Consider the following 15,781-nt stretch of genomic DNA (forward strand, 5'->3'; position numbering starts at 1 on the left):
CTTTTTTTCCTTCTGTTTTTGTACTTGGAACACTGCTTTCACAAAAGCTATTTTAGTTTCTACATAGTCTTCTCCCTCCATTGTCTTCTCACCTCTCACAGCAAGTGAACCAAAACCCAATTTAGGAATTGGTTAATATTAAGAAGTTCAGATGAAAACACAGCTTGCCAGGACAACTGATTGCAGGTTGGTCCTGGCTCTCACCTCCCCAGGGAACCATCGTAGCCATGCGCTCCTGCAGGAGGCATGGGCTGTCCTCGCACAAAAGTCTTGCTGTACACGTGCTGTAATTCCAGTGCTCCCCAATGTGTCAGATACATTGGATGCATGCACACATCCTCAAAATGACTCAAGTGGCTGCAGAGCGCAATGTATTTACCCAGCTGGGAAAGGCTGTTCCGTATGGACCTTCTTTAAGTCGAGGGGCATTTGTGACCTTAGAGATCGGACATAAGTGACTTCAGAAAGATTGCTGAGATGCATGTAACAAAAGTGGCATTTTAATTCTTCTTCTTCCACACATTCCCTACTAAAGTTTCATACCCTGAGGATTATAGCAGCTCATTTGCAAAAAGAAAAAAAATAGTAAAATTTAAAGATGTATCTTATATTTTCTTCCCCCTCAATTACTCTGTAATTGTTCTTGTGATCAGAAACCAAATCATGAGGGAAACAGAAGCAAATTCCAAGCTAATCAACATGGCCAATCCTTCTGTTCTGAATTCCTTTAAAACAGGGGGGATGGGAGGGTTTTGCAATCACAGGACAGACATCTGGAACAAAGAATGCAACTGTAGAAATGGACAGATCTATATCCTGAGAAAATTCTGTAATATGTTGCAGCTTGTAAGAAGCTGTAAACTACAGAAGCTCTTTTTCTTATGATGATCTGGAATAAGAGACAAAGAAAGGACAAGCTGGATAGAAGATGAATAAACATTAGCTACCAGCAGCCTAAAATAAATGTCAAGTACCCAGACCAACCACAGAGTATGTTGCACATGACCAGTTTCTGAAAAGATCAATAAAATACTTCCTCATGGCAACTCATCTTTGATAGTATGGTCTCACAAGATTTTATTATTGCTATTTCCAACCTCAACTAAAGCTTTCAAGGCCTCCTGCTTTGCTAGAACATACCCACCACAGTAAAATTAAAAACCCAGTAAGTTTTACATTTCCTCTAAACCATTGCAGAGACCTCCTGCATAAGAGTGACAACTCTTCAACCACCCTAAGCATTACTTCCCTGCTGAAGACCTGTGACAGCTGAACACAAAATCATTTCTTTGATTCTCATTTCCTTCCTTCTCTTTTCCCCTCTCCTCCCTTCCACAAACAGGAGGAACAGAAAAGCAGAGCAGGGTTTTTATTACAAAATGATGGAAACATTTGGAGGGCCTTACAATGTTCCCAAACTCACTAAAGCTGTCCTAGAGCAGTGGTCTCCAACCCTTTTGATGGCACAAAAAGACATTTTTGAGCACACACCTCCAATATATGTGTATTTATTTATAAATTATACACATCCCACTGTGTATATAAAACATACACAAAAATAGAAATTAAAAAAGGGTGAGAATGATGAAACAATCACCACTAGAACAGTTGCAGAGCACAGTCTCAGGAGTTTTGTTACTGAGTCTGGTAGAAAAAGAGTTGGTCCAAAGTTATTATAATGCAACTACAATGAGATGCAGTTTTATTCCTCACTGTAACCTATAAATCAGTCAAGTTGCTAAACATCAGCAGGCAATGTATCTGTGCTGCTTTAAACCTCGCTTATGAATACAGGTTTTCCAATAGGATCAAGTTCTTCCACTCACTGACAGGACTTAGCAACCCCTCTCCCCCTGAGTATTCCTACATCTGGAGTTAATACCAGATAACTTAAAATACAACAGTACACAAAAGCTTTGCTTTAGAATAAACTACTAGATGATCATCTACATCGTTCTATTCATGGAGATCTTCAAAGAGCAGGAGATACAAACTATGCAGACTTCAGTGAATAGGCTTTACAGTATTTTCTGCCTTACTGCTGACATCTTGCCTTCCACAACTTTATGTTTTTGATCGTATTGAAAAATTATTTTTTGGGGGGTATTAAAAATAAGCTCTTCAAACAAATAAAGTTTCTTTCTCTTTCAAAGCAGATAAGCTCTAATTATGATTTTCTTTTCTAAATCATTGCTATCAAGGCTGCTTGTCCTCACTGGCAAAGTTACAGGAATGCAAAAACACAGTGCACTCAAAAGCTGCTGGCCTTGGAGCATACAGAGGCAATCTCCACTGTTCAAAGACTATTCTGCGCTCTCATATTTATAATGGTGGCTTAAAGATGTTTAGCACTTAACAATACGCAATAAAGACAAAGGCTTAGAGCCTCAAGGAGTTTACAATACTTTAATCTCCCAGTCCCGCAATTGCCACTGTGCGGCTGGGCTGGCACTAAGCAGAAGCACATGGAGGCTGTGCATTAATTGCTATGCAAATGAATGAGTGGGTCACAAGTTCAAAACAGACCAAGGCAGGTTGTTAAAACATGGAACCGCTTTTGCACAGAGTGCTGGGGAAGATAAAAGCTTGTGCCTTGAAGCTCTCTAAGCTCTACTCTGCTCAGCTTAAACCAGACAAAAAAACCACCCAAACCCAAATGAGAGCTTTCAGCCTTGCACTCCAGTGAAGGTGAAGAACTCTGCCCTCAAAACTCCTCTTAATCCAGGAACCATAACCCTACTACCAAAGTGCTTCAACAAGTGTCGGCTTTTTTAGGCCCCCCAGAAGCTGTTCATAGCCCTTATCCCTCTTGTAACTGTAGATGCCATGATCTACTTCCCCCCCAATACAGAGGAAAGAAGTAGCATACAAACAAAGCTAAAACACTTGCACATATAGGCACATTTGGCACTGAACACCAGGGACAGAACTATCTATGGAAAACATACTTGCTCACATTTCTGCTTCATCTTTCTTACTATTCAAAAGAGCCCTTTGGTTTTGCAAATATACAAGAAAATGAGCACTCTCTGCTTCCTCACAGCCAGGTATTCTGCATCTGATCTGCCCTTCTTTCTTGCTAGGAAAGGATGTTTCGCTCTCCCTTTCTGCTTCCCTTCTTTCAAAACATTACAGAATTCCTGGTTAGGCAACTACTCCTAGCTATCAAGTCACCAATTTGGTGATTTGACAATCAGTGACAATATAATCTGTTTTTCCTATTACGACCAGGCTCTGCTCTATTAGCTGTGTCCTTATGATCAGGTCCATCATAAAAGGACACACAATTTATGTAATATAAATTTTAGCAGAAACACACACACTAAACTTCCTAAAAACCCCAAACCTATTACGGACATACTTCAATCAAACATCAGTTTCCAGGGATAAATACATACCCTTAAATTAACTGGGATATCAGAATAATGTTTAAATAGATAATACCAGTTACACCAATTCTCTTCCCCAAAAAGCATAGATTCCCTTTCTCAATGCCAAGCTGTTACAACATCTCCACAGGTTTCCTGTTTGTTGTTTAAAGTCGCTGGTCGCAGATGATAGTTCACTGGTAAACAATGATCAGACCTAATCACACTGATCCCAGCTTGCTAGAGAAAGCTGAGAATTCTGAGATTATAAAGTTAGAACATACATTTCGCTTCAATATTGTGGCTACATTTTCCCATTATTTAATTTAATAGCACAGAATACATCCGTCTTCTGTTGTTTTACAGAAAACACATTTACATACTGACCAGATAGTCTAAAAGCAAACACTTATTTTCCAAATCTGCATATTTGCTATCCACAACCCAGGTTGCTGTCATACCAATACCTCACCACGAACATACAAAAGAAAAGATTAAACATACAGCAATACAGTTTAACAACAAGGTTGAAGTCTTTTAACCCTACCTTACTGATATATCTATCTGCCTGTATCTGTAAATACGTTCCTTTTTTTTTTTTTTTTCTCCTTTTACCTATAGATGCTGGAGGTCATTGGACAGGGGAGAGAAAGAAATTTCTCTCTGTTGAAAATGAAACTAAATCCACAGAACAACATGATCTGTACATGGAATAGCAAAGATAAGACTTACAAGAAACCCTTTCAAGAGATTTAACCAATTTTTAATACTGAGTCTACTAAACATAAAGCACATTTTTCTTTACCCACAATTACTACTTTTTCACTTATGTGCAATCAAGTCATGTGCATATCGTATAAAACGACATGACTCATTTAGAGGATTTGGCTTTCTGTACAAGAACCAAACATGTTATCAGTTGTTTCAGCAGTATATTCCCTAATGCCTGCATCTCTCCATGAAACTGCACTGGTAATACATTTACAGCACACACACAAACTACTGCAGAACATAAAAATTAACTGAAGTTATACTCACTGTAACCTGGGAAGCATCCATGAATTGTAGGCCAAAGTAATCGGTTTCCACAAGGTCCAAATGATATACAATCTGGTCAAACAACTCCTGGCCCTTTGCATTTTTCTGTAACAGAAAAGAAAGTGGGTTTTTTTTGTGGGTAGATATGGATTTGTTTGTTTGGGTGGGTTTCTTTTTAAGTTCAAATGGGGAAGAGGAGATGCACCATGGAAAATAACATCTAAATAGTAATTATATTTATTCTAAAGAGTTGTATTGATATTTCTTTTTATTTTCTTCAAGAAAGATACAGTGACATGTTGTTCCTGTCTGAAGCTATTACAACAGCATCAGACTTCACTCTTAAAGAAAACTTTCAAAGTTCACTGCAACTCAAAGTGTAGGAGAGAAAGTAAAGACTTATGTCCTGCTAAGTGTCCTAAGTCCCAGAGACAACATTTTAAACCCCAGGAAGCCAAATTCTCCAGGAAAAGCTTGCTTGACACACCACCTGAAACCTGCTGGCTGTTATCACATACCAACTGCAGTGCCATACCACCACTCAAACTGCAAAATGAATTCTGGACAGCTTGAATACTTGAAGAGCACTGTGAGGAAAATTAATGAAATCTGATAAGAATCTTTCAATGTTGCTAATTGCCATCACATTTACAGCCTTTAAATGGAGAAACAAAAAAAGAGCTACAATTCTTACTTGACATGACACCTGAAACACAAAGGCATGGAAACAAAACTAACCCCAGTCATGGGCTATGGGGTACTAGTACAAAGTTAGGCTGCACTGGCCTGTGTACTTGTCCTGAGGTTAAGCCAAGAATGTACATACCAGAGCACTTCAAACACTAGAGGCAGCAAAGCTTGGAAATTAAAGGTGGGTAGGAGGAAGAGGGAATAGCAAACCAATTTTTCATGCAAACCCTCTTGTGTTACTTGGGGAAGGAAGCTTTCAAGTCCCTGAGCAAAAAAACCCCACCCTTGGCTAAAGTACATGAGATGACCATAAGTCTCAGTAAGAGACTGAAGCTACAGGTGCATTTTATACAGGAAAGTACAGATACGGAACCACTTCTGTGCTTGCTATGCCTCATACACCTTTGAGGAATTTTTAATATTATTTTTATTCTTTAAAGCACTAACACATTAGGTGTTCCCACTTCAGGCAAAATGTAGCAAAACTCACTGATTTCAACTTGGAGAGATAAATAACACTCAGTTCCTTTAGTTTGGCCTTCTGCAACAAAAGCAGCATCAATTGCAACATGCAGAACCCCTGTCCAGGATTCCAAGCTGTCTAAAAATCTGTCTTTTCCAGCAAAAGACAAGATGAAGAGTTTAATCTCTATTTTGCCAAGAAGGTCAAGCAAGCTTAGGTGTAGGCAGCAAGTTTTAGTTTTTTGGTTTTGTCTTTTTTTTTTTTTTTAAACTTACAAAGCAGAAGCACAGAAATCAAATCTTATCAAATTTCAGTAACAGCATTAGGAGCCCCTTTAAAACAAACTGCATAAAAACTTAAAACTAGCATTAAATTATCATAAGATACTGCTTTATTATTTTTGGGGTGCAAGAAGTGAGTAACAGACATTCTTAAAGTTCAACAAACTATTGAAAGCAGATGAGAATACAACAGCTTCTTAAAGCAGTACATCGCTGAGAAACCATCATCTTTAGATATACAATAATTGCTATAAACCAAACAAAAAGTTTGCTAAAGAGTATCCAGAACATGTTTTCTCATACATAGTAAATTCAGCACTTGTTAAAGAAGCCAAAGCACAACAGAATTTAAACTGATTCTGCTCAAACGAGGGAGGAGAAAACCCTCCAAAGCAATAAAAAAAAGAAACTGCAAGACATGAAGAATTTGCAAAACTAAGAAAAACTGATTTGATGCCCTATGATCACTCTATTCCTGGTTGCTTGCTTTATGGCACTAACTACCCGTATGTTTATTTTCAACTGCCACACACCCAATAGAAACCAGAGAGAGCACACTCCACCTTCTGCACCCAAATAGTAGTTAATGTTCAACATGTGTGTTACATGGAGAATAGCTCTACACTGCACGACTAGGCCATAAAATGCAGTATTACATACATAGTTTACAGGAGATTATCACATTTAACTTGTCACTAAATGAGCTTTCCCAGCAACTCATACCACTTAGATGCTAAAGCTGCTGCAGCCCACAAATTGCTGACAAAAACTTTGAGAAGTTACACTAAAGAGGGAGATAAAAGTGACTAACTCCTTTCCTCTAACAGTAAAGGATGACCTGTTCTCCTTTCTTCTGCCTCTTCACTGCCTGACAATCTAGGGAGTCAGATTGCAGACTGATAAATTGCTACCCGTGCACTGAATTAAATGAGTGGTATAGGTAAAATAGAAGGCTTTTTTCTCAGGAATTACATATGCATAAAAGTGGTCTCTAATGGAAAAAATGTCTGTATTACAAGAAACTTCTGATTTGCATGATTTTTTCCTCCACCCCTCTTTCTGGGTAACACAGAAGCTTAAAAAATGCTTCCTCTTTCAAGACCTGGGTACCACATAAGGAGTATGGAACTGGTTTCATACAAGATGATTTTCATAGTATATCTAATCAGTTGAAATTTAACAAATCACACTTTCTCTGCAGACCTTCAACTTGTACGTATGTTTTGAAGATACATCTAAAAAAACCCAACTGTAAACTAAGAATGTTTTACAGTCCTACCTTGCTAGACAGATGGTACAGAGCTGTCAGATGTAAAAGACCTGCATAACTTACATCTCAAAAAAGGGAGTATATGACAACAAACAATATACATACACTATTATCATATATGTCTATTATTATATACAGTTACTACTTTGTTGTTATGAAAGTTACTGTAATTGGGAAGTGCTGTAAGCAAGGTTGCAAAACCTTGTTTGGTTTTGTGGTTGGTTTTTTTTGTCTTTGCTTTAAAAAAAAAAATTTAAAAAGCAACAATTAAACCACTGACAGTTTCTGGTGGAGTGTTCCTTGAAACCCACAAGAACCTGTGTGAGCACCATGAAACCTCACAGGCAAACACGGCGGGGGGGGGGCGGGGCGGCAGCATTTCAAACGTCCAACTTACAAAACTACAGCTGCAACCCAAGGTAAAACTGAACTAGCATGAGGCAGTCACTTGTGTTCCCTTTTGCCTCTTTGTCCTTGAAGAAACATTGAAAGACTGAATTACACTTGCTCCATGATAATGACCAACTACTGAGAGAAAGGAAAAGAAAAAAAAAGCGTTTCTGATGTCAGTCAGCCCTGTCCTGCCTGAGAGTCATGCCAGTATCCTCCATTCTGTATCCTGGAAGCTGTTCTCAAATAACCCTCCAACATAGTTTCTTTGGGACCATGAATCGTGGCATCAAAGAAAATTCCTACACTTAACGAAGACTTATTGCTCCGTCCTCCCTACAAGGACTCAACTCAGCAGGGGTATAAAGCACCTTGTAGAGCCCTAGTGACAGCTGGCCCACATTTCAAGTAGGCTAAATTTTTAGCTGCCAAAGACTTCCAGTGAAATTCTTGTCAGCTAAAACCTGACAAAACAAAGATTAACTTCTCTAATTAGAAACTCTTCCAGACTTGACATGTGAATAGGCAAGAGGTTTTAACATGCTTTTGGTGGGCATGAAGGGCAAGTTCATCAGCCAGGGACATTTTACACCAACTGGCTCTGTCTAAAAAGGCTGATCAGTGTTGGTTTTAGCTATTCCAGAATTGTTTGAAAGATTTTCACCAAAGGGCATGGAAAGTGAACATACAAGTCAGAAAAGTGCCGTTTTCATGCAGATACAGTGCAAGAATGCCACTGATCACTCTCAGAGCACAGCAAAGCTGGAGAGCTGCTGTGCACACCTTCCCACAACTGAAGTGCAGTATGTAGCAACCAAGCACAGTGCATTACATGAACCCAAGTGGAGGGGCTGAAATTGTTGAGTCATACTAGACAGCTCAGATTGCAGCGTGACAAACAAACTATTAACAGATTTCAGAAATTGCTGAAGTTCTGGGAAAACAACCCATCAAATAGGCCAGGAGGTACATGAAATAGTTTGCAAGTTGACAAAATGAGAAAAAAAAAAAAAGGAAAATAAACTACTGCCAAGAAAAAAAGTCAAAGCCAATTAACTGTAATGTGTCCCAAACTGAACAGTGAGTAGTAGCAGAAATTAGTAGGCAGGGCAGATTTAGTTTCTTTTTCTAAAGAAAGTACAGGATTATGTATTCTGCAATATATCAAATATTTTTAGGAGAATTTCACCACTTCCTTATTTTTTTCAGGGAAGATGTCAGGGCTGCCTCAGGCTGGACACAGATGGTTTCAGCCATCTCCACAATGGACCCACTGGCTGCTGGTAGTGGTCGGAAGGAAGTGGGTACAGAGGTCAGGAGTGAAGGATTGGATTTGAGCCTGGGAAAGAACTGTCTCTACCTTGACCCATGAGCTTTCCTGTTCTCATTTTTTTCTCCATATTTTCTTCCCTCATCCTGCAGATGGGGAGACAATGTGGGGTGGGAGCCTGGCTGTTGGATAAGGTTAACCCACTGCAGTGGGGAAACCCTTATGCAGGGCAGTTTTACATTTTGATCAAGTCAGCAGTCATCTGAAGGGCATCCTGTCTTTGAAGAGCCTTTAATCTCTCCAAAGCCACATGAAGGGCAAGCAAATACTACTACGATGGGTGCCTTATAAGTGCATTTACTATTGACAACATTAATATCAGCACTGACATTTTTATTTTATTGGAGTCAGATGAAGGTGAGAGTTTCTGTTTACTGTCCTTATCACCTACGTGTACTACTGCCAACACAGACCTCTTCCAAGAGAAAAGCACTGTCAACACTTCTAAACGGGATCCTCAGGCAACAGATAAAAACTACCATCAGCCACAGAACAAAGTAGTAAAAAAATCCTTACTTGTAACTTTATGTTCTAGAAGCGAGTCTGGACTCCTCTTATTTCACATATAGACAGGTTACCCCATCACACTTCTACACTCAGAGGCACAATAAAAATTGTTTATTTATATGGAAAGAAGATTCTTTTTCACCCCTAGACTGCCAGCTCCCTCTCCTGACCGGCTTGAAATACTACATGCCCCTCAGGTTCAAGCACACAGCTGAGGAAACACAAAGTAGCTAGGATGAGGAGAACAAAAACCTATGCTGAGACTTCTTAACCTACATGATTTCATCTGAAATATACTTTACAGTTCTGCATCCCCAGAGGAAGAGGTAGAACTTGATAAAGCTAAGCTATGGGTGTTGAAGTGGCAGCCACCTGTAAGACAATACCATCAAACACATAACATTACACTTAAGACAATACCATCAAACACATCATAACATTAGGCTTCCCTTGCATGACTTGCCCATTGCCCTCCTGCACAAATGACAGTGGGATATAGGTGCCATTTTGCTGGAGAGCTAGAGATTTGTGGTAATGACTTTAAATTGCATCTGAGAAATAACACAGAGTACTGGCATAAGCTAAGTTGACCTAAAAGAGAACAAGGAGAAAGAGGCAAATGCTATCAGAAGAGAATCCCAGGAGAGTTTAGTAAAGACTCTCTGCTTTCTTATGCTAATAGCAGTACCGAAGTTTCAAAAGACACCTTTGCTTTCTTGTATGTCTGTATTTGAATGCTGCATGAGTAGAAATGGTTTTAAATAGATGGAATTGTACAAACAGAATTTTCTATATGGACACGTCTTTCATATACATTCTGCATGTGTGTGTGCCTGACTCAACTCTTTCCAATTTTTTTAACTTGTTTTTAAATAGGACACTTATGACAGTCTACAAGAAAATGGTTTAGCAATAAGGCAGAGACACAGTAAGACCAGCAGTAATGCCCAGTCAGACGTAATGCAATACAAGCCAGAAGTGCTTTTATATAAAGGAAGCTTCCTGCAGGGTCCCTGATATCCCAGCCAGGCAAGCTAGAGGTTCTGTTTCCAACTTGTACCCAAGAGGTTTGTCAGTGCAGCTGTACAGCTATATGCCTAGTAAAGAACTGCCTACAGGGGGAAGTTACATCAGTATAACATCACTAATTTAAGTTAACAGTGCTTTTAAACCCCCTTCCCACACATTCACTTATGGGCTACAGTGTACAGCCTGGCATGGGGCCAGTCGTGTCAAAAGCTGTGTCTCAAACACTGGGTATTGGGGCAAGGAGGAGGCCACAAAGCTGTGTTGTGGCTGGGGGGCAAAACCTAGAAGGGCTGCTCTAAGAATCAATATCTTACACAATGCCTCATAGATCATGGCTTCAAGTGTACAGAACAGGATCCCCACCACCACCACCTGCTGACCTGTAAGAGCAAAAAGTACAGATTCCTTTAGAAATATCACATCATGTATGCTGCAGGAATTTACTTTTATCTATGTCTGGATAAAACTAAAAGTTCCTTAGAACGATCCCTCTCCTCCAGCATAATATTGCATGCTGTTTATGTTCACACAAGTCACATTCAATTGTTTCTATGTCTATTTTTTTTTTATTTAAATAATGCATATTATTTGTGGCACTTTTCATAGCAGAAAATTAATTTCACATGCATGCTAACATTAATTGCCTTTTCCCTTATCTGGCACAAATTCTTCTACAGTGCTAAACCTTCCATATAAGTTATATTAATTATTGATCACCCTGACAGTTACAGCTGGTAAATGAAGTTCAAAGACGCGAAACATCGAAGCAGTGACCACAAAGGGAGTTTAGAACTTGAGGAGAAAGCTCTAAGGTGGTCCTTCCTCAGAAGCTTTACGGCTTTAAAATGCAAAGACAAACTCTTGAGAAGTTACCTATTTATTCAGACAGCCAACAGACTTCAGCACTCTTCACTCTTTGTTCTTTCATATACTAAGTCACAGGACCCCTCCAAAGAATCAACTCCAATTATTTGCTTCTCTCTAAAGAGAACCAGAAATCCAGAGATTCAGAAAAGTCAGTAAAACCTCTTAAACTGCAGGCTTATAATCAGCAGTTTAAAAAACAGAGAAAGACTGGGGAAGTTTGCCACTAAAAATATTTTATTTAGTGGGCAGCCAGGAAGACATAATTCTTTTTAAGCACAAACATAATTAGCCAAGTATATGCAATTAAGGAAGATCACTACGAATTATATTTCTTTCTAGAAAGACAGAAGATGTAACTGGAACAGCCATGTGGTTTTTATAACAAAACTTCACTAGTATAATTTTTAAAAGTTCGAATAAACAATAGTTCAAACTTATAGAATTCACCTCTCTCAGATTATACCACTGCTCAGTGAAAAAAACCTAATGCCAGACCTAGGATTATTATATTGACAAGTCATCCAGCACTCTAATCTCCTCACTGTTGCAAAGGAATTATATGAGACAAGGTAAATTCTCATCATTCTGTAGAATTTAACTGCTTGCTCTGTTAGAAATACTCAGATCTGAAGCAGAAATGGACACCTTACAGCACTGAAACAGGCATGGCAGCACAATGTTCTGTTTATCTTCATTCTGAAGAATGAACACGGACTGATGTGTCTGGCTTTTTTTCAATTAAAGAAAAACCACATTTAAGTTAGAAGTCCTGAGTGTCAAGATGAGGAGCAGAAAGGCTGGGTTATAGCTAAAATCGATTTCTTATATTTCATGTCAACAAAAAGATCATACAATCAAGTAAGAGGCTGAGAAGATAAAAGTGGTGATTATTAACAAAACCACTGACCCATAGTTAGTATGCAAAAACACACACTATTGATCAGAATCTGGAAAAGTAACAGTTTCAAAAAAAACAGACAGAAAAGAACCACAAATCTGCAGAAGTGTCAGACTCCTCCCGTCAGGTTCCCTGCAAGCTGCGATTTTTTTGCTGCCTGCTTGGAGGGAGTATCATATGCCAGCACTTCCTTTGGATGTACTTTGAAAGACTGCCTTCAGAATTTTTTAAGCAAAAATACAGATGAAAAGGAAAATACATGATCAAAGGTACATGCTACATGTACACACATTCCAGAGAGTATAGATAGATTAGCAATAGTTAGAAGGTTACCCCGCATCTGGTTTGATTTGAAAAGCCATTTGGAGCAGGCTGCAGTTTTTACTAATTTGCAGGAAGGTTTGGGTTTTGTCTTTCACTCTGAGGTTTGGCTGCCCCGCCTGCCTCCATGCCATTAAACAGATTCCGGCCATTCATATGTCAAGGGAAATAAAACAGAATCCAAAAGACTATAGTGGAAATTAAACCCAAGCAACATAAAGGAGTAAAACCAGAAAGTATCAGCTTTTTAGCTTATTTCACCCGTGTATTCAACAACACCTCAACAGGAGCTTACACTCTCGATTCAGATCACCACACAGACATAGGAAAACCACCACAGTGAATGCCAGAGATTCAGTAGAGCTTGTTAAGCTGGCGATGCTCCCAGTTTACTGTGATGGGTTAATGGGGCATTCCTTGTGGCTGGCTCTTTCCACCTGGGCATTTTACCTCAACAGAAGTTTTGCTACGCTTGACAACTTTTGCAAAAATCTTTTTCTCAGAATCTGGACCTCAAGACAGATCAGATCAAACATTCCGAACTGGTCAGTCATACATGGCAAACTGCTACCATCTCCGTTGTTTAAAATAATAACTTGGTCTTTTAGTCAAACATTTTTGTTTGTTTTTTTTTTTTAATTCAGGGAAAACAAATGGCAAGAATTCCTTACAGTATGAAAATATCAGACCATGATAGCATGGTCAAGTCCATATCCAAAAGCCACTGTAACATGAACCACTTCACAGCACAGCTTTTAGTTGGAGGGATAATGAACTAGTTAAAAATGAAATCACTCTGTGGTGGCCCCAGGAAACACTGTACCACCAGTTCTTTGCAGTTACAAGACAACCTCCATGCAGGTATTAACAAAAACCTTTGTTTAGAAAGATGACAAAGAAAAATCTGTAAAGGGCGCTCTCTCAGAATAATTTTATTTCACAATGAAAGCGAACACAGGAGCAGAGAATTCCCACAAACTCACAATACTTCAGTTAAACCGTCAATCAATATTCTATTTAACCTAAACCACCAGCATTAATACCAAGCCTCCTAACTGTCTGAGAAGTGACCAAGTCATCGGAGGATCAGATTTTGCTGTCCTAATTCCCTATTCTATTACTAATCATAGAATCACAGAATAGCAGGTTCGAAAAGACCTCAAGGATCATCTGGTCCAACTTCCCTGGCAAAAACACGGTCTAGAGAAGATGGCTCAGCACCCTGACCAGCTGACAGTCCAATGTTGGGGAATCCACCACTTCCCTGGGGAGATTATTAATAGAAACAATGTTTCTCATTTCCAGACTTGCAGATTTGGACAACAGATTCAAGAGCAAGCTTGGGTTCTTCTGTTTGCACAGAAGTTATGCAAGCCAAACTCTGACCATAATGACAATTTTGCTGCCTAATAGCTTTTAAATGACACCGACAACTCAGCTGACTTCAAAGTCATACACATGCAGGCAGCAGAGCCTTTAACTGCAACCAAATACAACACTGTACCAATGACGCAGGAAGAACAAGTGTCAACTCACTTGCTCATCTGTGTCGATTCAGAAAGAGACAGAATGTGATAAACTTTATTCAGGCTGAGCAACAAAGCACATATGACTGTTGATACAGCCAGAGAGTCTGTAGATTAAGAGAGACTCAGTTTTTCATCTCACTGTATAGAAAATACCATATGTTGGGGGAAAACAAGCAATTCAGATGAAGAGAGTGATAAGCTGAATGCTCAATCACTCGCCAATCATGCACACTGAAGATCTTAAATTAAACCCTCTTTTTAAATCTTGGATGAAAGACCAGCAAAAGTTGTTTATCTCAACTGTTGGGTTTTCAACATGGTCTCCTACAGCACCCTTACATCCAAACTGGGATATTATAGTCTAGATAGGTGGATTACTGTGGAAGACTAGGATCACTGGGCTCAAAGGGTAGTGATTAATGGTTTGTACCACCCATAAGAGGAATTCCTCAAGGAAATATCCTCAAACCTATCTTGTTTAACACCTTCATCTACTATATGGAGGAAGAAATGGAACACATCTTCATTGACTTTTTGGAAGACACCAAGCTGGAGCATTCAGGTGACTTGTGTGGAGGATGCTGACAAACTAGACATCAGGAAAGGGCTGCAATGGTGTTATGAGGCTGGACCATATGTCCTTGTATGGTTCATATGACCATATGACCCATCAGGTCAAGACAAGTCCAGGAAGATCGCTACCATGACAGGCAAAACAGACTCAACTTGGGGAAGATTAATTTAATTCATTGCCAACTAATAACAGTAGGATAGTGAGAAATAAAAACAGAACTAAAGACACCTTTCCCCTGCCCTTCTTCCCAGGCTCAACTTCACTCCTGACTCTTCTATCTCCTCCCCCTGAGTGGCACTGGGGAATAGGGGAAGTGGTCAGTCCATGACACTTCGTCTCTGCTGCTACTTCCTCCTCATGCTGTTCCCATGTTCCAGCATGTGGTCTATCCCACGGGAGACAGTCCTTCATGGACTGCTCCAGTGTGGGTCCTTCTCACAGTCTACAGTCCTTCAGGAACAGCTCCAGCATGGGCCCTTCCATGGGGTGCAGTCTTTCAGGAACAGACTGCTCCAGCATGGGTCCCCTTGGGGCAGCAGTTCCTTCCAGGAGCCTGCTCCAGCACAGGCTCTCCATGTGGTCACAGCCTCCTTCCAGGCACATCTGCCTCCTTCAGCGTGGGGTCCTCAATGGGCTGCAGGTGGATATCTGCTCTACTATGGTCTTCCATGGACTGCAGGGATACAGCCTCCCTTGACATGGTCTTCAGCACAGGCTGCAGGAAAATCTCTGCTCTGGTGCCTGGAGCATCTCCTCCCGCTCCTTCTTCACTGACCTTGCCATCTGCAAGGCTGTTTCTTTCACATTTTTCTCACTCCTTCCTCCCTCTCACAGCTGCTGTGCAGAGGTTTTTCCCCCTTCCTAAATATGTTATCACAGAGGTGCTACCAACATCGCTGACTGGGTTCAGCTTTAGCCAGTGGCAGCTCTGTCTTGGAGCCAGATGGAACTGGTTCTGTTTGACATGGGGACAAGCTTCTGGCATCTTTTCACAGAAGCCATCCCTGCAGCTCCCCTGCTACCAAAACCTTGTCACGTACCCCAATACAAATGCCTACCCTCCCTCACAGACTCCACAGTCTTGACCTCAGTTTCTAGGCTTCTAATACATCAGGTACAGATTACTGGGCCTTCAGTATGAGATACAAGATAGCCAGTGTTCAGGGGGACAGTGGAGAGCAGGGAGTCACCTCAGCCACTCTTACTGTCCTAGCTCAAGACAAGGT

At 40.1% G+C, this 15,781-nt stretch overlaps 1 protein-coding gene across 4 annotated transcripts in view; it reads right to left on the reverse strand.

Annotated features, from left to right (window-relative positions):
- EPB41L4B (erythrocyte membrane protein band 4.1 like 4B) overlaps positions 1-15,781 on the reverse strand; it is a 180,444-nt gene that overhangs the window by 124,849 nt on the left and 39,814 nt on the right. For all 4 annotated transcript variants that reach the window (XM_074875473.1, XM_074875463.1, XM_074875481.1 and 1 more), the window contains exon 2: positions 4,407-4,511. In XM_074875473.1, the coding sequence (XP_074731574.1) occupies positions 4,407-4,511 (105 nt within the window). The remainder of the gene's footprint in view (positions 1-4,406; positions 4,512-15,781) is intronic.

This window comes from Strix uralensis, chromosome 1 (genome assembly GCF_047716275.1).
Source record: "Strix uralensis isolate ZFMK-TIS-50842 chromosome 1, bStrUra1, whole genome shotgun sequence".
NCBI lineage: Eukaryota > Metazoa > Chordata > Aves > Strigiformes > Strigidae > Strix > Strix uralensis.